Genomic DNA, 25,201 nt, shown 5'->3' on the forward strand with positions numbered 1-25,201 from the left:
AGTATAAAAGATTTTATAGAAATAAATCGGTTATTTCTTACATTCAGACCACACCTTCTACTTACTGCCAATTTACTTCCTTAGATACTTCCTTAATAGTATGTAAGGTATCAGGCTAACGCGTATATATGCACATTCATCTTTTACTGACTAAAATGTTTGTTGAAGAGTATACAGTACACAAATTATAAGTCTCACGTGGCTTCACTTCGGTCTTTTTTGGTACATTTCGAACACATTTAGCATTTCATCACAGAAAGAAAACAAATATACCAGAATTAGCTTGTGTAAAAGCATGTCATGAGACTCCAGAAACTTTAATGGAAGGGGTGAGTGGAAGTGAGAAGAAGACGACAGTAAACCACGTGTTGGCAGTTAGAATTAGGTTCTAGGGTATGTTAAAAGCTTTTGTCCAATGTTTTAACCTTCATAACTCAGCGTCTCTCAGGACAGATATTAATATTCCTTGTGTTTGTAATGTGAGCATAAATGCAAAATTTGTCCCAATTTGCGCTTGATTACAAATTCATACCTCACATATACACACATACAGGATAATTGAGGCAGTGACAGTGGAAGACGAGCTGAGACACATCGCTGTAGTTGGTTTGTGGTTAATTTAATCGGTGCCGCATTTTTGTACTCTTTAACCGCATCGCGGATGCGAGAGGATACACGGAGGCAAAGGTCACGGAACCTTCATTAATGTAATCTAGCATTCATCAGGATTAACAGGTAAATCACAAGACCTCATCCAAAATGGCCGCTGATTTTGTCCGAACTTAAATTTGCGACTTCCCGTAATGGGTCCGTCTCCTTAATCCTCACTTATAATTGTATTGTCTAACCACTCTACCACAGACAACTTCTACCGAGGTACAAAACAAGGGGCATTGCGTCTTTCCCTTGCAAACAACGGCGTGAAAGCATTTAAGGTTTTTTCTTTGGCTTGCTGTTTTGCATGCTTTCATTCTACGTGTTGTTTTAAGCTTGCACTTGCTGAGACTTTCTCGGATCCGATAGCATTGTTGCGTGTTACACTATGAATGCCTATGCACAATTGTAGTGAATTGTAAGTTGCACTCTTCACAGTACGCTATTCATTTTTTATACATCTGCCTTACCTGAAGTCACGCTTTCTGTACTTGTTTCTCCATACTGTATGGAGAAACAATAGTACAAGAAATTGCATTTTTAAAAAAGCGCATGTCTGTCTGCATTGCTGAGCATATCCCATCTATCGTAATTTTAAGGCCACTGAATACCTGGCAGATGTGCGGTGGCGAATTCTTAAGGGCAGCAAGGTTGACGGTGTCTCAACGCGAATTTACATAAAAATTATTTATAACTCTTAAATATATGCATGTCATATTTCGACTCTCAGGCTAAAGAAGATCGGAGAAACCGGTCAAGCAGTGTACAACCTTGAAAAGAAATACTTCCTCCATAGGACTGTTGGTAATGAAGCCTCATGGAAGAAGTATTTCCACCACTAGTAGTCAACTCAGGATATGACTACTATGTAGGCTTGATTGATTTGATTTATTTTACTTCGCTTTTCAGCTACTTTTGCCTAATTGCGAAGATGATAAGTGATGATATGATGTGATTGATGAAGGGACACTCACAAATACCCATGCCCGGGCCAGGATTCGAACCCGGGACCACTGGCGTCGTAGCGCCCTGTGCTAACCACTCTGCCACGGAGGCCGGCTCTACTCTGTAGGGAAGTAGCACTTGTCTAAATGAACTACGTTGACTCTTTGCATCGTATGTTTTTGGATAATGTAAAATCTATCGCACTTCATATAAGCTTCCTCACCTCACGTTTGTATGTAGCCACCTAAACAAATATACTTTTGTATGATAGCTGGGACTATGTAGTCCAAACATTTTTGGTTATGAATTGACACTAATCATACGTGTACACAGCAAGTAGCAATTTATTGAAAAAGTAAGGTGTACTATGGACAACCTTTCTTCCACGTACCAAATATAACTTCCCCATTGAAGGTTAACGAATCTTAGTGACTGCAACTATATTTTTTGCTTTTCTTTTTATTGCGAATTCACATTAAGCTTTTTTCGGTGTTGTGTATTTTTTAGTCCTCGGACTTGGAGTTTTTATTTTTTCTTCATACTAAGCGTATCATCTCAAATGTACCCATATCATTTAATCAGTTGCATGATTGAAAATGCACTACTCGCCACTGTACCATCTCCTTGACGTGATTTCAAAAATATGTGCATATATGTACAGATGGCACTTGAATGAAATGATGATATATTGTCATATTTTATTAGATGAACCTGCACTTTCAGTTGAAGTCCTGTAACTAAAAGTTCGAATGGATTTAAAATTGAAATATGTCAGTGAGCAAGTATGGCATGTGAACAGTGCTTTGAGGACGGGTTATTTGGAAACAAAATTTTTGTTCCAAACGTGTGCGTTTATTCCTTCAGTTCTAGTTGAAACTACAAGATAATCGACGTCTTCCGGTTGAATACGAAACCAAGAAACCGTAAACATGAAAATCATCTGATAGTAAGACAAATAAAGACGTGCTTTCCAGTGAGATATTTTAAGCGGAACTTCAGTCAACCTCTCGTAGAATTTAAGTACCACCATAGTGATTCACTGTTTTGTTCACGTCTCTGTGCAGGAACCAACTTCTGGTAATTAGTGTAATCAAAGAATCGGTCTTTCCATCTCTCTCTCGCTCCTCTGGGCCCTAACATCCTTCCTGTTAGGTGGGTCAGGATTTTGTAGAGATAGTAGACGTAACAGTTGCCATGTCTGAGAATCACTGCATGTTGTTTCAGATCGTACGAACACTTTTGATATTGCAACAACTGTAACATTGTATGTTTCGAGTGGCGGCGATTGGGTTCCAAAACCGGGAGGGGGTAGCAAGGTGCCAAAACTGGGGGGAGGGCAAATATAGTATATTTGTAGATAAAGTTTAGCATAGTGCGGGGACAAAAGTGGCGAAAAGTGTGGGGGAGGGGGCCAGTGCCCCCCCCTAATCGCCGCCACTGTATGTTTCCAATGAAGGTACATTGTAATTTATGCAAAATTATTTTGAAATGTTTCTCAACTTTCGATTCTTATTTTCAAACACACACAGCAGCTGACCTTGCAAAGCTCATTGTACGTAATTTCATGTTATTAGTAATCTTAATAGTAGCTGCAATATAAATCTGTAACAAAATTTCCGAAGTTTCGCATTTTTTATATTTCCAAGTGAAATGGATGACAATGTATTTGTGTGTTGTACTTAATATGTTTTCGAGTAATATCTACTCGATATTTATTTTTCGCTGTTCAGGTACACTTTGTCTTTCAAATGCCCATTCCGAAAGGGCAGAAATCATTATTTTTACAAACGTTACCAAGAGTAATAATATTTCTAAGCAATTTTCTGAATACTGGTTCATAAGCGCATACACAGTAATCATTGCTGTCAAGGTATATTGAACACATTCTCAAGTTGAAAATTGAAGTATTTGACAATGTACACAAATCAGTTCCAAATTAGCCCTTTTGTAGCCGCGGTGGCTCAGTCGGTAACGCGTCTGACTACCATGCTAAAGGTCCCGGGTTCGATCCCCGGCCGGTTCAAATCCGGGAACTTTTCTAACGATGGAAGCGGCCCCGGCGCCCAGCGTCGAATAACATTGGTACCTGGGGGAAACCCTCACACTCACGACCGGATCAAGAAAGTGTGGGGCGTTACCCCCACACCCCCTATACGCCTTCATGGCGTGGTGCTATGCACAGGGGAACACTTTACTTTACTTTTTTAGCGATGGCGATATACAATGCATCAAATGAGAGGCATGGCACTTCAAAGTGCTGACCTATTGCATGTGTGGTTATAAAATGAATTATTACATATTGGGATGTTGCACATTCTACAGGAATTCCTTCATGGTTCATCTTTGTCAACATCATGGGTGAATTGTACGTTACTTGACTGTTTAAACAAAAATAATTAAATAGCCGTGTCAGAAGAATTATTTAAATTGTAGTAAGTTATGCAATTTCCATTTGCACCTTTTATGTGTCTTACGCAACCTTGCTTGTCGACCTTGCACAAGTTTCATTTTAAGAAAGAACTTCTTAAACAAGAAGTGATTTGCATTTTAATGATATTTTACGATTCACCACGAAATTCTAATAGGCGGAAACAGAATGTGTGAAGTATGAAAGAGTTAAACTAAATCAACAAACACTATATACGGAGCAAAACTTTAACAACAGAGTTATGCCAAGGATGCGAGGATATGAAAAATAATTTGTAATGCCTTGCATATTACTAATATATTGCTGAATTATTTTTTTGTCTTCACTCTTAACAGTAGAAATCTTATTCTTGAGCCCTTCTGGAGTCAACGTGATTGGGTGTGCTTAAGAAATCTGCTTCTGAAGTATGTCTATGACGTCATCCACATGATCTCTCAGGGTCATCGTCTGTGGTAGATAGCCTTTACAAATTCAACATTCCAGTTTTCATAAGAAGTACAAAAAAGTATGTATGCACATGTATGAACAAACAAGTTATATGCTGTGTCAACTGAAATATAGATTCAAATAAAACTAGAATAATATCATATTGCAATTTTCGAAGAACATCTGTCAGAAACTAAATGCATATACTGCTTTTCCTAACGTGAGATAATACCAAACACACACATTTCCCATTACCTAATGAAGTGGATAATCTACGATGTATTGCTGTAGTTTCATTTCTGATTTCCTGCGTGTTTGAACTAATCGCTGCCACTAGACTAAACTGGTAGAATTAGAATTTGAGTTCAATAAACTAAAAATAAGCATTTCAACTTAACGCAACAATACTGACAAAGTGTCCGTAGTAGATGAAGTTTTGAAGTGTTGGGTTCACCGTAGCTTTTGCTCCTATATTCTGCAAACAAAAGATGCACAATCGGATATTAACCATTTCTCACGAACAATTCAAGTGAAGCCGTGTCGTTAAACATAGAAATATTTTGTTCTTATACGGTAGATATGCACTAAAAGAGGCATTCACATGTGAAAAAAAAAAAGGGGACGTGATTGAAAATTCCGTCAGAAAGTGATGAGATAGTGCACTTCCTTTTATCAACTTGAAATAAAAAAATTATATATGCACTAAATGAATTTTACAACATAATTGCCGTATCTGAACCAAGCTATTCTGAATAAGTTGTAGTTAATGTACCTTGGAGCAATTGATCTATAGTGATCTCGCTTCACATTTTCATTACATGTCAGCAGCACTTTATAGTTTGCGTTATCCAGTACTTAAGCAGTTATTACAAGCAAATTTTCCTTTGTCATTTCTTTGCATTGTTTTAATACGTCCTTAACGATTTGACGGTTTTTTGGGGATTTAATCGCGACGATGGGAATGAATGACTAAATGTACTTTGTGTTTAATATAATAATGTATAATTTAATTTATATGGTTGAGTGGAAGAAAAGGCTTTGTAGGGCCTTAACTCCGCCATTTAAGCAAGGCGTTAATAAATAAATAAATAATGGTTAATTAATGTATGAGAGACGGAAGAAATACAATAAAACAAACCGCGAATGCCCAGGATTCGAGCTTGGAAACCCTAACTTCGTAGCTCATTACACGAACCACTCCTCAACGTATTATGGCTCCCAACGTGTTTATGTTTGAAAACTAGTGGTCACTGCTAACATTTTTTATAATTTCTACAAACAAATCTATCACTATCATGGTACCACGGACCGGAATTCTGTTCACGGACCTAAATTACAAACCATTGCTCTTTAGTTTACCCTTGATATTACATAAGGTTTTTAATTAATGGGGATGTTTCAAATTCTTTAACAAAAATGTAGAAGCGTCAAAGTGTTCCTGGATTATAGTTAAACTGTATCAATTTCTTGCCTTTCCTTTCTTTTATATCTACCAATTACAATAGGCAAATGAGAACTTCTCACAGCTTTTTACACGGAATTGGACCTGACTGATATCAGCATGATGATAAAAAACCGTCTGCTTTTGTTGAGCAGCAATTATTTATTTATTATTGGGTTATAAAATGCATATCACCATTAATATTTTATGACTCAATTAAAGCATTTTAGAATTTACATTGGCCATTTCACTTCACAAATCACAAATATGACAACTTCGCGGAATAAACATGCATTGCAATAAACTCTCTATTACCATATGCTTCTTTATATTAGAAGCGCTTTAAAAATGCTGTTACGACTCGCAGGTGCACATAAATAGATATGGCGCTGCACAAATATTAAATAGCAACTAAAGAATATTGCAGGCCGTATTATGTTGAGAACTTGTACGGACTTCTTAGGTCGTGAATTTAGTCGCTTCAATTGAGTTTGTTATATTCTTGAAACATCACAACGATTGATTGATTTGGTTTATTTTACTTCGCTTTTCTGCCACTTTTGGGTAATCGTAAAGATGAGAATGAGTGTCGATGAAATTTATGAAGGGACACTCACAAAGAACACTCATGCCCAGGCCAGGATTCGTAATGAGCTGTGCTAATCACTCTGGCACGGAGGTCGGCGAACATCATAACAAACCCAAACATTGTAGACATTCTTTTAGGAACATACAAAACTTACGATTTCATCCCATCATAACGTTTGTTTATGTCCCAAGGTTAATAAGGAGTGAACTTAACAAGTTGAATGTAACATCAACCAGAATTTTCCCACTACGGGAATTTCGTGAACAAACTAATGGGAGCTAATATATTGTGTGTTTATAGAAACTGTCCTTGTGCGTGTTCAAACATATTTGTTATAGCTTACACACAAACAGAAACATGGGAATTTTTATACAATACATGCGGTAAGGCTCGACTGTACCTTGGACCGCCGCCGGAACATCTGTTTTTGAAGTTTCCTCTCCTGTCGAAAAACTGGAGATTTACATGTGCTTTGAATTTCTTCTAGAACATTCACGTGAGGTTCATATTCGCTTTTGTCTAGATATTATTAATAGTCTGATGTAGCCACGAAACTACAGCAAACCACATTGATTCACGTGAATGCTCTAGAAGGATTTCTAAGCATATGTAATCGTTCAGATTTTGTTCCTATCTGTTTTACGAAAGGAGAGGAAAATTCGGAAACAGTTGCCCTGGCGTGGAGCAAAGGTCTCGCAGAGTCTTGTTCACAAAGATGCTCTTATGGAGAATGATGAAAACTGCTCCGTTAATCGAGAAAATGTATCTAGCGAGTAGCGTTTCGGATGTAATGTTCCAAGAGCATGTTCCGTATTTTAAATATTTCCTCACCACCACTTCTCACACTATGTATAGAGTCACTACTGAAACAGAAAAGAAAAAAAGGCCATCTCCTAGTTCCATGTCACCTTGACTCGCGGATTTATACAGCAAAAATAGGTTTCCTTTCCTTGTGCAAGTCAAAACAAAGAATATATTTGATCATCCACGTGCGACACGTTTTCCGATGGCGTATAACGTGTCGTGTCGTTGTGTTTAGCACATCGCGCTACGACGCCAATGGCCCCGGCTTCGAATACCGGGTAGAACATAGATATTTGTGTTTGTCCTGAATGGAAATTAGAAAATTAAGTCAGAGTGATGTGGAAAAACACGAGAAAGAAAATAAAGGAAACTACCGTTTAGGGGTATCACATTGCACAGTGATTCGGATCCCACTTTAAACTGTAGATCCAGTCCCGATTAGCCTATCCGAACATACAGTGGTCTTTGATGTGTACTCACACTGGTTCGGTAGTGGACCGACCTTAGGATGCTAATGCCTTAACCACAAGGTTATTAGAGAGACCAAAAAATAAGTTCCCAGAAATGTTATGTTAGAAATGTTATTTTAGAGTATTATAAATTTTTCTCATTTTTATCTTACTTTCTGCCACCTAGGATTTCTAATTGTATTTCGTGTTTTGTTATGAATGTAGGCAAAGTAGGTAAAAATTTATACTATGAGAAAAACAGATAGTAGGGAACTGTTGCAATGATGCTTGTTAAGTTCGTAATTCAGATGGGCGTGGTTTCATAAACGTTTGCCACTTGTTTTAAATAACTAACGCCTTACTTTTCAAGTAATTACCCAACGCTGTGTAGAAGCAGGGCCGCGGTCCTAGAGTGTGCGGGTAAGCGTATTATGGGCTACTATTTATATACCGTAATTGTGAGGCAAGCGTTACCCATTTGGCGTGTATATATATATCCCGCGACAATTAGAATTTGAAACATTACCTTCCAATACAGAACAATGTTAAAGCATGTTTGTGTTTATGCAGACCCCAGGGAGAGGTCCCACTTGCCCGGATATACATCAAGGGTGGTACTGCAGGACAGAATCAAATTAGCTCAAAAACCGGTATGAACAATGGCCGTGCTTGGATTTTTAGGACATGTCAGTTTAATGCCATTTGAACTTTCTCTCTAGCATTTGCCAATAGTCGTACGTTGTTCGTTTGCCGCGATAAACATCTCATCATTGATTCTCTAGCTAAATAAACCATGTTGTACTGTTTTCAGTTCATTGTGGGCTTCTGCGAGCAGTAGTGCAGAACGTAGCAAATTATTTTTGCCTTGTTTTCACTTTCGTGTAACGTGTGGTGAGAATAGTAATAAAAGACATCAGCAGGTAAGACCAGTGCCAGGCGGTATAAACCGGTTATGCGCGGCCTCAATTCTCCCTGAAACTTTGCAGGGGACGTGCCTACGTAATTGCTCGGTTACGTGCTGCCACGAGCGGCAGCTGTTGATACTACGAACAACATAATGCTTCAATAGATCGCATTCAGTATAGGCTCAGTTTGGATGGTCGCTGTGCTTTTTGAAGTTTTAGCGTAATGGTGTAGTGTAATTGATATTATGCTCAAGTATTGCCGATTTATTTTCTATAGTCAATGTAGAAAAAAAACACGTTTCGTCTTTGTATATTTTTTTTACTGTGGACTGATTGGACAGAATTATTATTTTAGAGAAACGTTTTATTGCACGTGTAGGCTAATCGCAACGCGATCCGAACCACTCAAATATGTCCACACCGGGAATCCAACAGAGAACCCCTTACTCAGAAGGCGGCGGTGATTTCGTTTGAACAGGCCTGTATTGGGATCTCTAAATGTTTTTGCAATGAGTTGTGGAGAATTACAGAAAACTACCATGAAACAGACACACGCAAGGAAGAGTTTGGTACTGAAGACGTAGCAAATCGACGTGAGGTACATTGGGATGCATAAATATTACCATGCAAATTGCCCATCACCGTGTTTATTTTTTTTTGTTTTGCCAAATGAGAGCTTCGAGAATTGAAATAAAAAACGAAACAAGTTGCTGACTATCTCTGTACCAGCATAGTAAATATCCGTTTCTTACAAACACACAGGATGCAAGAGGAAACTTAATGAACATAGTAATGCACAATTTGGCATTGGCGTCCCACTGTAGTGTCAAGAGAACACTAACTAATTCTCTAGCCTTCTTAAACCCGAAGGTTTATGACTTCAACAACACAAGTCTTCAATCTGTCCCTATCCTGGGCAGGATCAATCCAATCCTTTCCAGCCTTACCGATTTCCTTTAGGTCAATCTCATCGGTATCCCTCCATCTTCGTCTTGGCCTTCCTACAGGTCTCTTACCATCAGGTGAAGAGAACACTGCTGTTGTAAAAGACTGAAACGCACGCTGAAATTCCTAGAACTTTCGCCCTGGTCTGAGAACAACTTTGCATCTTGTATCTCCTTGTGATTTTTACAATTGTGTGGATTGTCTGCTGACAAAAAGGGTGTAAATTATATTAGTTTTAGGATGTATTTTAATGGTACAGTGGCAATTTTCTCATGACTACAGGGGGAGCGTCGTCCTATTCTCCAGGACGTGAGATCGTTTTTTTGTTTTTGTTGTTTTGCTCGGGGAATACTCGGGCACAATTAGAGGATAGGGCGCACGTCGCAGCAACTACATCATACCTGTTTCAGTGAAACTGCGATTACACATGTAAGATGTACAGAGTTCCATTCAAACCGTACATAATACATTAACTTCGACGTGCATCCTATGCTCTGCACCCTTGTCTATGTCCGTGTTTGCCAGATCGGATGCTTGTATTTGAAGGTGTACTTTGTTTATCTGCTTTGTGCCAGTAGCGCCCTTTATGAACTGAGCACATGAAGTCTGTGTTATCGCATGTACCGAGCATAGTAACCAGTCCATTCCTGACCTATTCCAGTTTGCAGACCAAACCACTTCTTATATCAGACTGACAGCATTATTTGCACACATGGTGACCTTTCCGTTGAGGGAGGGTTTATAAGTCTGGTTTCCCTCCATTCCCAGTGATGAGACCCGAAGAGGAGTGGCCGCCCTTCCCCACTCGTCCAGCCCCTTTCCCCTCCAAGGGAAATTTGTAATCAACGCAACTTTTACCCCAAATCTCAGTTCAAGCGTGATATTTAAGGACACTAAATGTGACTGCTCCCTACAAATATTCTCGCCCTGGGCCTCCACGATTGCGTAGCGATAATCAAAGGATCCCGAGTTCGATCCCCAATGGCACTCTGTATCCTTGTAATCAAGGGGTACCGTGTTCGATGCTAAAGCCCGACTGGCCAGAGAACAAACTTCAGGCAACCCAGTTTTTTGTCCAGTCGTGCACACCTTTTGCTGTCAACGTGCACTCTTCGCTCGCATTTCAGAGAGAGGCAGGGAATGGGAGACCTATTCGCTTGCTACGCGGCGACCACCATTACGCTTCGCCGTGCTTGGCCTTGTTGAGGGTGCCTGCCACCTGTTTCGAAAACTACTCGAAACAAAAAAATTGGCAACGCAGAATACAACGAGAATTTCCCATCACGGCAACTGGACCAAGCCGATTGGTTCAGCGGTTGTGACTCTCCCTGGCTTTCGACGGAAAAGGCAAAAATATAATTTTGAATTTTGTTCTTTCGCCGAACAGCATTTAAATGGAGAGACATTGCGCAGTGGTTCTGATACCACTTTCAACTGTAGGTCCAGTACCGATTTGCCTATGTGGGCATTAAGTGAACTTAAAATATTTATCCTCGCGTATGTCTCATAACCTGTGAAGTGTACTAATTTTTAAAGTGAATTTCAAAATTATAGTCGTGAAATACATGTCCCTGTGTCGTAAGTAGCAAGGTGTCGATGCACGGAGGAGCTACGACTATATTGTGATATTTGAACAGGTACTAATACCAAGATCCACTGGAGTTGATTCAGCTTCGTAAAGGTAGTGAAGTGTTGCGTGAAAGTAATCACACTTCTCATCTACTTGTGGGTTTCTGGCTGTGAACGCTTACTACGCCATTATTGAATGCTGCTAAACAGATCACGTAACTCCATTATACTAACCACTCGCATTGTCGCGGGAACGACATCAATAGTATTAATGTCTTCCGTGTCATACTGTAAGAAAAAGCCGGCATTCATTATGTAATAAAATAGCAAAATAATAATAATAGTTACAAATAAGCAAATATTGCATTAAAGTGCATGCAAACGAAGCAACTGATCTTTTAGCCAAGTCATATTTTTTGATTGTTTGGAACATGTACGGAAAACTCACATGTTGGCCTATTTTCGTTGTACAGTCACCGGCAATAAGAATGGGATACCTAGATCCTGAAATACTTGCTTCACTGCAAGACGTTATGTGTGTTGCCTAAATGTACGGCGTGGTAGAAGTTTCTATTGAAAATTTGCTATTTAAATACTTATCGCCGTAGAGTTAGGCAACATACATCACGCCTTGCAGGGAAGAAAGTATTTCTATTTCTAGGTGTCCCATTTTTATTGCCGGTGACTGTAGACCCTTGTTGACATACAGCTGCACTCTTGACAGGTTTGAACAGTCCAAGTAAGTGCCACTTTATATTAACAGGAGTGTACACATTTCCGACAGCTTACTTTACCCACAGAGTAAAGAAATGTCCTATTCCTCTGTACCTTCCCTTGTAATCAACAGTATAATTACTAAATTATCTTGGCAGATTCCAGTATTTGAAGAAACTTAGAAATTCAAGGTTTTTCGTTGCTGCTAACCGGATATTTTTGTCATTTTTCCAACAGATGAACAGGAAGAAACTGCAGAAACTGTGTTTTTTCAAGCATTCCAACTTAACTGACTTCTTACAATCACATGTCCTTTTTGCTTGATACTCCAACGACAGAGATTTCTGTATTGTGGCCCTAACTATTATTCTTTATCGTTTGATTGTGTTCACCGAAACTGCATATTGCTACACTCACTTCAGTTTGTTTTTGGGAAACTTAAGGTCCAAGAATTGAAACAACACTTCCCCTTGTAAGTGCATAGAATATAAAATCAAAGTGAATGAAAATAGGCATGGGCAATTGGACTATACCTTTAGATGAATTGTTCAGGTGTATAATCCGAAATTGAACCCACAGCTTCTGGAAAAATAAACAAAAAACTTAGAAGGAAATTATAATAAATATATATCTTGAATATTCACCTACAATGCTATTTAGGATATGTTTTGGCATTTGATTTCGATATTTTCTTATTTGTTCTGAGCATACGTTTTCTCGTAAGAATTGCTTGGCTTAGTAAATGCAGGAATTCAGTGGAGCTTGTCTCAGAAGAGAGTAGTTAGCGAGCATGCTTTGTGCTTCCTCTACTGGAAGGACAATTGAAGGACAAGCACGAGTTCTAACCATTAACAAGATCCTTGTTTGGGAAGTGCAATATTGCTTTGGAACTCGTATGAATAATAAAATGTCACATATAAAGATTGTTCTTGTTCGTAAAAAAGTCGTATAGACCAAACCACTGTTCTTGTAATTACATGCTTCACTTCAAAAGTACTTTCGTAAAGAAATAATAATGCGAGGTTGTCTTTATTTATTATTTTTTATACTCGAGATAACATGTTCATAAAATTATATGAGGTTAGTCATCACTTTCGATTGTCATATGCTGACACCACAAGCGTAACTTTATTTTAATTGCACGCATCTTTCAATTGAACCAGGACCAGACAAGGTATGTTTTCATGTCTGAATAAGAATCAATTTTGCGGATCTGCTATAGTAATAATTGAAATGCGTTAACTTCTATTAGGTTAAAGATAAAGATCGCGATTAGATCTTAGAATTACATGTCTGAACGATTTGTAGTTGTTTTTAAAATTTCCCAGTTGAATTTACGTTAGGTGGGACATTTCAGATCAAGACGACAAGCGACACGGCCCCTTTCAGTCTACTCGCAAACATTCACTGCGCATGCGCGAACAACAGACCGAGGCGACACGATGCACACCATGTCGCTTGGGAACGAGTCAATCAACATCAACTTTTCACACCGTAGCGGCATGAGAGGCCGCACAAACCTGCGTTCGATTGGTGTGTGTCGCTTGTCGCTCCGGTCTGAAATGAGATAACAGGCAAGTCTGAGCGACACGTGAAACTTATCGTGTCGCTTCGGTGCAAGAGGTTGCTTTGAGTACTAAGGGTTTTCTTGATGGGAGCCGTGGCCACTCCTGCCTTCTCTTCCTGACGTCCATATCGTCCACCCTTCTCGCCCCCATCTGAAGACGTCGTCACTGTCAACCCATCGCGGTAGGACAGGATGTGTTTTCCGGGTTAGGCAAGCAGAGTGAGCCAAGAATAGATTGGTCGTAGAAAATTAACTGAATTCTTTCTTTGCATTGAAACAATGTGCATTTCCTAAATTGGTTAACATTTGATGTCGTTTCACTTTAACAAAAGGTGGTTGATTGTGGCGACTGCTATGCGACATCGAAACAATGTCGTTATTTATTACACCTTCAAAGAAGACAAGACGTCTCGTGTGACAAGCAAGTTCCGAAGCGAAGACAACATTAATTAACAATAAAAGTAAATCGCCAGCAAATAAATCAGCTGAACAAATGACTAGAATTATATCTAAAGAGCAGTGTTGCTAGCATAATGTCACCAAAGGTCACGAACAACAATGATGGGCACGACAATGGGAGAAGTGTTCTGTTCGGCACGGTAATAAAACTGCAAGGAGTGGTCGGTATTTAACGTCAGTATTTAATGGAACAACCACTACACACTTCGTCAAGGTAAACATCTGCACGTAATATATTATCAATTTGTAGCAATAAGGGAAGAAAAAAATATTGTTTATAATGTTAATTCTTGTCTTTGCAACATTACGTTAGAGTAAATTTTATTTTGATTTTCCTAATAGTTTACTTCATCTGACGTTGTATAACTTTTCCGGTTACAGTTGCCTGGATTCTTATTTCAGAATGAAAATCTAAACATGTTCTTTATCATAATTACACTTTGCAGTACTCATTGTGAATGTTACAGTAAGAACAAATTTTCGGACATCATACCAGATGGACACACACTGTCTGCCTGTGTGCAGTAAACTTGTTGTTTTTGTTATTTAGCGTCGCTCTTATGCGATTTTGACTAATGGCGACGACGGAGATGATTGATGATTAGATGAAATTGATGAAGTGATACACAAGGCGTATCAGGACCCAGGTCGTAACTCGAATTCGAGAACTTCGGAAAGTCGACCACTTTATGGCTCAGCCACAAGACCGGCTTATGTAATAGAAATCAAAGTTTTATTTATTTTAGTTCATTTGATGATAGACTGACTATACAGGATCCGAACCATTGTGCAATGTGCCTCGACGCGATCGATATGTAGCAAATATGTATATGGGTATCTATATAAATTAGAAGAAAATTAGAAGTAGAGATTCATATGCCATCGTCGAACCTCAAACCCATATTTGTACACAAGAAGATAGTTTGTATCGAAATGAAGGCGTGAACAATTAACAGGGATGCCATGACGGTGTTCATGGTGCTTCTTGCACCATTCTTTATTCCATTTGAAAACTTTGGTGATTAGGGTAATCCCCTAAGAGTCGAGTCCCGTGAAATCATTTAATTTACAGCGCAGTTTCTTCCCTAAATGAACGACTATTAGTATCTTCGCTCATATCCCAATAGTGAATAGATGCAATGTAACATATCACAAATATACTATAGGGATATATGTAAATTAACTAGTTGCTTCCTATTTTTCAGTGTTAATCTTTTTTATACATTAAGCATCTAGACTTGGAAATAACAACACAAGAAATTTTGCAGTTGACCAGCGAATAAACCGAAAATTACACAATTCAGAATAAATAAAGATTTAAAAATAATTAATTACGTAGTATGGCATATACAGCAGTAAGCTATAAACCTTCCACGGTTATAATTTTAGTTTTTCCTTTCTGTCTCGCAGCTTCTACAGCTGTCTTCATAAATTTTAATTGCAATTAGGCCTGACCTTCAGTGCTGTGCCTCTCCAACTTCCCAGGATGCTTTAAAGCTCGGTGCGGAACACTAAAATGTCAGGCGTTTTTGCCACTTTATAATTTATGGATGTCCAAAAAATGGCATTAAATCTGTAGTTATTTCCGGAAGCTTCGTAAGATTTATTTCCTTCCAATCTCAGTATACTCAAATGTCACTGTGTGTCTCATAGTATAATGTTACTGATTTGTAGACATATGTGTATCTCCTTGTTCAATTCAGTGATAGATTCTGACCTTAAAACTTTATGGATCCTACTTTAAACTCCCTGCCAGGGCATGGGTATTACATTATGATTTTTATTATTTGATCTAATTATTACTCAGTAAATGATCATGATAAATTTAAAGAAGTAGAAAAGTGACGTTAAATAAAAATACAAGACATAGCAGCTGTAGTTTCTGTCGCGATTTGCCTATTTGTGCAGAAAGTCTACGAAAACAAAATTTGAATAGCTTTTACTATATATTTTAGAATTAACTTACTGCCATTATTAATTTCGCAAGCAGGGCCAATTCTTCAGGATGCTATCAACGCTGGGCACTCCCAGGCACCTAGCAACTCGTTGAAAGAGAATCAGGCATTAGATACCTTTCGTCAAATAGACAACCGACTTATTTTCAAGAAAGCCTTGCAGCAAATTTGATGAACGAATATGGAAAATGAGGATAAGGGTGAATATCTCCATCTACTTTGCCAGGTTATAATTTGTTTATTTGAGTCTCTTCAACACTTCTCTAGTTAATCGCGGCTTTGTTCCATTCGTATAATGCTGAAATGGACGTTAAGGAAATTACCATGGATGGTCGAGACAACTGATTTTGCCTTGGATGGGTGTGTTGCTAAGGCCATAAACCTAGAGCTTTAGTAATACCAGTGCGTTAGTATTATCACGCACACAATACATATTTAGCTGAAAATGCAATGGGTCGCTACAGTAGGCGAGCGCGTTGAGTGCTGGTCCTGGACTTATCTCATTAGATCTCATGATTATTAATCTAAAGCCGTTTGGACCATGTTTCTAGGTGATGGCTGTCCTTAACTTAGCTTCATACACTTTGTTACACATACACACACACACAAATAGATATGTAGTAATGCAGGTTATCGGTGACCTAAGCTTCATGTTGTGTGTTTCGTCATATTTCCATGGAGAAGATCACCTGTTGTAACCAGGGTTGTTAAAGGTCCAGGAATTTTAAATAAATTCAATTCCGATCCAGGAGAGAAAATCAGCAAGCGTAAATGGGTTCTGGACCGTAAAGAACCTTTTTATCTGTAAAGTATTTCAATTCGGTCCAGGAACCTTTTTTCTCGATTAATTTAAATACGGTCCAGGAACCTTTTTTTGAATGAATTTAAATACCGTCCGGGAACCCTTTTTCCGAACTAATTTAAATTCTGTCCGGGAATCTTTATACCAGGTTCAATTTCAATACGGTCCAGGAACATTTTTTTCCGAATCAGTTAAATAGGGTATAAGTTCCGTATTGAAATGAAACATTACGCAACTTGGATCGATTATCCAATTGTGAGCATGAAAGACTAATCCAAGTGCTGGGTTCCTCGAGAATCGAAGGTACAAGTAGAAATGGGCGAAACGCAAACGCTACAGTCACGTTACCCCTCTCCATGTAGTCCCATTCTCTCGCGCGTGTTACTTCACTTGGTTGTAGCAACACTACCCGTCCTGTTGTGATATCTGCTGGGAACACAGCAGCCTGACGTTACCTCATCGACGGCTCCTATTGGCTGCGGTTTCTGGATCGGATGCCGGAGCAACATGTGACGGGTTTGTTTGAACTCAATGTGACGCCACACTAATATAGTCCATTGCGTTATATACAGTAACTCTTCGACAAGGGAGCTTTTGAACCTGGCCCACGAGAGAACAACAGCGTTATTATTTATTCCCTGTGCTATCTACACCCGCAGTGTGACATTCCAATGTAAAACGTACTCGCGGACATTTAGAAGGCAACTTTTAATCGGTCAACCCTGGTCCAGGAATTGTAAATCAGTTCAATCCCGGATTGGGAGCGAAAATCAACTAACGTAAATGAGTTCTAGACAGTGTAGAACCTTTTCATATTTAAAGCATTTCAATTGAGTCCAGGAACCTTTATTCCGGATGAATTTAAATTCGGTCCAGGAACCTTTTTTCAAGAATGAATTAAAATACGGTCCAGGAACCTTTTATTAACGAAAAAATACGCAACTTGGAACGAATTTAAATTGTGCGAGAAAAAAAGGTTCCGGTCTTACAGCGGAACCCAATAGAACCCATTAGAATTTATGGGTTCCTGGACTTTTAACAACCCTGGTTGTAACATGGCTGTTCACAGTTTTTATTGATCCAAGAGTTCGATATACAAGTGAAAGAAAAATATCGTGAAGTTATAAAATTGTTTCTTGTGTTACTATTATATTTTCGACGGGGGGAAAAAGTTACAAAGCATTATATAATCTTTCAAGTTGACCCAAGTGTCATCACTCATAGTTTGAGTGTTACTGTAAAAAAAAAAAAATTGGAGAAACAGTTGTGTGATTTTTTTCATTGTTCCAACTGCGATTATTGTACATTGTGTGTATTCACGGTAATATTAACATTTCTTTTTTAAAAAATGCCGCAAAATGTATGCAGAGTTCATATTCCACAGTAGGGCTTTCCTTATATTTTTTTTATTGTGCAAATATTCCAAAAAGGCCAAATCACGTTTGCTTCAACAAATGTGATAATGAGTATTATTCCTCATTAATTTACTGAGTCGAATGATTTGCTGTTGGCGTGGAAGCTATGTGAAATATTTTCAGTTTTGTTTTGTATTGGCCGTACAGAACAAAACAAATAAAGTACTTCTGTTGGTATGTTTGTGCAGCGCCGTTTCAGTAGATTGTGGACTCGAATAGAAACTTCACGGCAAGTAACAAGCCGAAAATTGAAAGCTTCTCCGATCTTTTACCTGTTGAGACTTTTATGTGTAAACTTCCTTTCTTTACATTTCACGAATAGTCGTATTTTAGTTTAATCATGAATAAACACAAGAAAATGTACATGAATATAGGGACATTTTCTGTACAAAGTAAATATATTCATATTCGAAGTAACGGATCGAAGAATAAGATCTGTTATAAAGGATGGAAGAATGTTGTACTGTACTGTAAAATAGTTCTTACCTTTCTGTCACTCACACATTGTGTGTGTGTGTGTGTGCGTGCGTGTGTGTGAGGAGATGAAAGTAAATTTGTTGTAATTGGTGTATGTTACATTATGAAAATTATGCATTGCACTTTATTTCAGGTGGAGTAGGATTACAGAGACCACATCCAAGTCATCGCTTTGAAGACGTATATTTTCTCACGCCAATCCTCTGCCGTCACTGTGAGTACTTATTTTCTGTCTGCTGTTCTGTGACAAGAAAATATATACATGTAAAAATTCTGATGTACAAGTTGTGTGTGTGTTTATTTAGCGTGAGAGTCATGAGGAGAAATTTCTGACAGTTTTCTTTAGTATTTCCCACATGCGTGGGAAGAATACAAGGTATGTGTTTGGACCATTTGAAACACAAGCATGAGTAGAAGAAATAAATGTTCTTTAATAGTTTCCTTTCACACGAACAAATAATTAACGGAATAGGAAACTACAAGGACAGAAGCGTTTTTGGATTTTTCTTTAAGTTTTAACATAATAAAATTTCGTAACATGAATCTGTTGAAGTCTACTGTTGTAAAATTAATTCATACCAGCTCCCATATAAAATGCGCGTTTTTATGAGATTTTAATTTTTCTACAGTATTCTAACAAGCTTTATGCACTTTCCTAGTATTCCCGTGTGCGACTATAGACGTGTCTGCGAACATAACCTGTAATATTGCTAATGTCACAGGTATTATCAACCCCTGATATATATTTACACAAAGAGATCTACAGTAAAGCAGGTCATCGGTGAATATTGTACACACTACAATTTTTTGAAGAATAGAGAATGTCGATTCTGAGTTCGAAATATAGATAGAATATGTTACCTACATTTCTTCAGTTTAGGAACACTGTGAGATGTGTTGGATCTAAAAATTACAGACTTTTGAAATGTATAAGTTAATGATGTATCAGTGTGTAGACACGCAAATAAGTAACGCTACTTCTTTGCGCAAACGTTTACTTGAAGTATAGTTTGTTCAGTGTGATTAAGGTGCCTGAACCTAGATATTTATATGGAATTCGAACAAAGAAATGTGTGGTATATGTATGTATGTAAATATTTAATTTTTATGCGGCGTCTCTTGCCTTTTGAAATAAATGAAAGAAAGTAATTTCTCACCAGCATTCCATCACATGATCAAAAAAACACCTAAGTGAATCAAGTTTTTCGTAATGGTTGGGGACATAGTGGTCTCCCTCTGAGAGAGCTGTAATAGTGAATTCTGACAATATTTTTTTAAAAAAATAGCCACGCGTGAAGATTGAAAAGCTCATAAAGGATTCATACCCTCTCCTGACATTCGACATTTTACGGTTGTGGCAATACTTGCAAATAAATGTAAATATTTTTTGTGCTGTGTACTACTTTGATCTTTTCTGCTGCTGAGCTCTTCGATATTGAAGTCTCTCGAACTAAGATATTAATTTCGTGTGTATGAGTATTAATTTCACTGGTCTTTGCCGGATCATTTCTAGTGGTTTCATACAGCAATATTACTGTAGAGTTGAAGAAAAACTCGAAGGTTATCATGGCGAATGAAATATCGTTGCCGCTTGATAGGCTAAATTTGTCTACCTTGGCAACAGGTTACAACTAGCTGATATTTATGTTACAGCAGAAGTTGGTTGTTTACGATGCGAATATATGATGTATTGATAGCTTTGGTGGAGCTTCCGGCGATTGTAACCCAAGATAAAATCAGTGTGGGCAGATATAAAGGGAGGTAAGCAAAATCGTACGCCCTGTGAACTTGTGTGGGTTTCTGTTTGCTTTGAAGCCTAGAGGAAACATACTTTCCCCCCCGGAAATTCAATGACCATCAAAGAGTTTGAAGCGAACTGTAAAGCTACTAAAGAAACAGATTTCATGGTGGTTGAACAGTAATACGAGATAAAACTTTTAACGTTATACCATCAGATGCACACCACAATATTGAAGTGCGGTTGTTTGCTGCTGCCGTTATTCTTGGCCTAAAAATACTAATATTCAGACTTATAATGCCAATTAAGGTGAAATACGTGGGACTCCCAGTTTCCATCGTTTCCTGCCAAGCCAAGTTGACTAAGTCTGTGTTCTCTTAGTTACCTTGCAAGTCTCCTTTGATGTGCAGTCAGTAGTAATTTATTATTATTTTAAGATACAATATCGCATACTTCTTCATATGCTATAAGTGTTTGGATAGTTAATTTCTAAAAGTAACAAGTGTTACAGTAGCTCGTTTGAGAAAGTAACCCAGTTAGAACTACCGTTACTTTAAAAAGTAACTAAGTTACTTTTATAGTTGATTTTTTTCCAGATAAGATATTCCTTGTGTAACATATTACCTGCTTTAATTACAGTCGACCTCCGTGGCGTAGTGGTTAGCACAGCGCGATACGATGTCAGCGGTTCCGGGTTCGAATCCCTGCCTGGCCATTGGTGTTCTTTGTGAGTGTCACTTCATAAATTTCATGATCTCATCCTCATCGTTGCGATTCATCAAAATTGGCATAAAAGCGACGCTATGTAACAAACATCAATCAATAAATTACGAACTACAGGCAAATAATTCCACTAAGTTAAATTATAATTAACCGTATATTTTTTAATATACAAATTATAGGGGTAATAAAAGTAAACCTCTGTACTTGAACATGATGATTTTATTTAGTTTCCTTTTTAGCAAATCATAATTTTGTTGATTACAGTAGAACCGAAAGCTGTGGTACGGGTACACCCACGATTTTTCTTGGGCTTTAAATCCTAGATGTTGTAAAATGGGATACATACAGTGGCAGTTTTTGCAATAAAAGTATAACATTTTCTCACAATTTTAATAATAATCAATTTGCTCATATTTGAGGCGAGAATTTTGTTCAAGATGTTGCCCAAATCTGGCTGAAGAAAATGTTTTCCATGTGAAAAATAGCTAAAAGTAACTATGTATTTCATTACTAGTTACTTTAACAAAGTAACTGAGTTGAAGCTACTAGATACAGTTAATCTAACTTGTAATTTTGTGTTCTGTAACGCATGATCCATCCACTGCTCACTACATATCGTGCCTACGTTTAGGTCCCACTACTTCTTATTCAGTTTCTCAATTGTTCTCATAATACTGGACCAACATCGAAATTTCACAGTATCAGGAATTCAAACCGAGACCACTCTCAGTGTTTATAGCTATTATACTAACCAGGAACCATGTATGTTATATTCTCGCACACGCATGTAAGGGAAACATGACCATGTCAATATTTAGTAAACAGGATTTTCGTGGGAAAATAATTTCGCAATATGAAAAATTTCCTGAGAATATGCAAATTTGGTCTTACCTGTGCTTCTATTGCGATTATCCTTTTTTTAAAAAAAAGCTTTAACCTGCCGATAAAAAGATATAACAATTCTTCATAAGTATATGAACAATCCTACCGTGTGCATGGTGTTGCGGTAGTTGCATTCTTATCAAATGTCCAAGCAAATATTATCTTGAATTTCTATGTGCCATTAGGCACTATTGTCACAACAAGATACGCGTAATTAAAATAAAGAAGGGATTAGTATACAACTAATAATTCTGTATTTTATCTGATTTACTCAGAGTATGTTCTTGTAGATGGTATGTTGAATGTTTGGAAAACTTCGGCAGATTTGATATTTAAAAACCAGCCAATGGAACGTATACTACAGAATGCAGGCACGTAGCCGGGGGGAGGGCTATAGGAGCTGAAGCCTCCCCCTCCGAAATCCTACAAATGCTATGTTGGAAATAGTGTATAGTGGTAATTAATTTTACTTCCTTAGCAGGATTAAACACTTTGTATAATAAGTTGTAGTATACTGAGAATTTCATCTTCAAGGGTTCTCTCCCACATTTTTGCCTTTAGATATTATCGGCTGCTGGTAAGGGATGAGCCTCCCTCCCGAAATAAAATTTTGTCTATGGGCCTAACAATGTCATAATTTATTGTTAATTTATGTCATCATACTGCATTTTGTGGGGTTATTTCGTCATACTGACCAGTTTTCACCATGACTACTGAGTGCTTGTCTTGTCACTTCCTTTTTGGCACAAATCTTGTACACTTTTCGTTCTTTTGGTTGACTTTCAATCACTTTTTACTTTTGATACACACAAACGTAAAAAGGTGTTCCAAATGTGATGAAAACAAGTTCTCTGAAATTCCCAAAGCGTTTTTTTCAAGAAACGTCTAGTGCAGTAGTTCTCAAACTGTGGTACACGTACCCCCAGGGCACGCGATTAGCTCTGAAGAGAAATATGAGAATACCCACACGACAACATTTTTGCTGCAGGTATGTAGAGTAGGGATGGCCAAACGGATCCGGATCCAAAAGTTACGGATCTGGATCCGGATCCGGGTCTGAAAGTTTCGGATTTGGATCCGGATCCGAGAGTTTCGTATCTCAATCCCATTATTATATTACCACACCTTAAAAGGTATTATGATCTTCGATTACAAAGAAATTTTTCGTTAGTCCTACAAGAATTTTTTCAAGTGTTGTTCCTAAAATACTTTGCTACGCATCGGCTAACACACACGTGCACAAATGTCCGAGGTGATTTTGTAAATGCCATTGAAACGAATATGTATTCATTCGAATATATTGGAAATGAAAACACACATAAATGTGAGACATTCCATTCCAGGATGAAACCTTTAACACATATAACAAGATAGAAATGTTATACAATTGTTCTACAGTTACAGTTTTACAAATTAAAATAAAACATTATATGCAGTGTTAAATAATTACAAAGTGTAAGACTAACAAGGGAAGTTATCTAAGTGTCCCCCTCCGATTTCCATGAAACTTGGCAGTATAGTGGGGCCCAAAGGAAGAATTACGTGTTTTTTTGTTTCAGTTAAAAAACTGTTTTAGGGGGCAAAACCCCCTCAAATGTCAAGATGAGGACAAATTGAAGTGAGGATCTGCCCCCTGTGTCCCTCCGATTTCCATGAAACTTGGCAGGTGTATAGTGGGGCCCAATGGAAGAAATACGTGTTTTTTTTTGTTTCAGTTAAAAAACTGTTTTAGGGGGCAAAACCCCCTCAAATGTCAAGATGACGACAAATTGAAGTGAGGATCGGACCCCTGTCCCCCCCTCCGATTTCCATGATACTGGCAGGTGTGTGTATAAACGGGCCCAAATGAAGAAATACGTGTTTTTTTGTTTCGGCTAAAAAACTTTTAGGGGGCAACCCCCCTCAAATGTCAAGATGAGGACAAATTTAAGTGGGCATTTGACTTATGTGTCCCCCTCCGATTTCCATGAAACTTGGAAGATGTGTGTGTAAACGGGCCCAAATGAAGAAATACGTGTTTTTTTGTTTCGGCAAAAAATTTGTTCTAGGGGGCAACCTCCTCAAATGTCAAGATGAGGACAAATTGAAGTGAGGATCTGACCCCTGTGTTCCCTCCGATTTCCATGAAACGTGGCAGGTGTATAGAGGGGTCCGAAGGAAGAATTACGTGTTTTTTTGTTTCAGCTAAAAACTGTTTTAGGGGGCAAAATCCCCTCAAATGTCAAGATGAGGACAAATTGAAGTAAGGATCTGACCCCTGTGTCCCCCTCCGATTTTCATGAAACTTGGCAGGTGTATAAAGGGGCCCAAAGGAAGAAATACGTGTTTTTTTTTTTGTTTCGGCTAAAAAACTGTTTTAGGGGGCAAAACCCGCCTCAAATGTCAAGATGAGGACAAATTGACGTGGGAATCATCTGACCCCTGGGTCCCCCTCCGATTTCCATGAAATTTGACAGGTTTATAGAGAGGCCCTATGCCCCCTGTTTCTTCCTATACCATATTTACGTGGTTTCGGGGCCAGATCCCCACTTCCATTTCTCCTCATCTTGACATTTGAGGGGGGGCCTCAATACAAATGCCAAGTTTCATGGAAATCGGAGGGGGAGACTTAGACCTCCCTAGTAAGTGTATTAATTAATTACAAATCGCGCACGCGCTCACACACACTATATATATGTATATATATATATATATATATATATATATATATATATATATATATATATATATATATATACAGGGTGTTGCAAAATACCTGTTACAACGCTTGGGAGGTGATTCGACAAGTAAAAACAAGGAAAAAATGCCATCTGAAAAAATGTCGAAATCGGCACCGTTTGCGAGTGACAGGCGTGCGAAAATTGCCTCACACCATGTTTATGGCACAATAACTCAAGAAGGAAGAAATATATCAATGTCGGAATAAAATAATACAAACAAAATCGTACCTGGCGAATGCAATGGTGCATCAATTGAGGCCCAGTGTAAATTGCGCAAGGGGACTTTCAAAGAAAGTGGGGAATACCCTGATGGAAAATATAGGAAATTTACTGCTATTTTCGACATAATGTTGAGATCGGAATGTAGGCAGTAAAAAATGACGACGTATGTCCACATGTCCCACTACTGCTGGGACACCGTCCCACACTCGGGAAATAGGAAATTCACCCGAAAATGACGCTATGCCATCAAATTACGCTCAGATTGATTTCAGCTAATTGATACAGAAAGCCCCACTAGAGGCGCTGTAAGTGTAGGTCACCTGTTACGTATTAGTGTTGGTGGATACTACGTAGAGAGTAGTCGACCGTTGT

General features: G+C 38.2%; 1 protein-coding gene across 3 annotated transcripts in view; it reads left to right on the top strand.

The window, feature by feature from the left end:
• The window catches only part of LOC145983923 (phosphatidylinositol 3-kinase regulatory subunit alpha-like), a 521,211-nt gene that overhangs the window by 255,536 nt on the left and 240,474 nt on the right, over positions 1–25,201 (top strand). For all 3 annotated transcript variants that reach the window (XM_083117077.1, XM_083117079.1, XM_083117078.1), the window contains one exon: positions 18,678–18,758. In XM_083117077.1, coding sequence (XP_082973203.1) covers positions 18,678–18,758 — 81 coding nt within the window. The remainder of the gene's footprint in view (positions 1–18,677; positions 18,759–25,201) is intronic.

The sequence above is a fragment of the Lepisma saccharinum genome, chromosome 2 (assembly GCF_977018435.1).
Source record: "Lepisma saccharinum chromosome 2, izLepSacc3.1, whole genome shotgun sequence".
In the NCBI taxonomy this organism is placed as follows: domain Eukaryota; kingdom Metazoa; phylum Arthropoda; class Insecta; order Zygentoma; family Lepismatidae; genus Lepisma; species Lepisma saccharinum.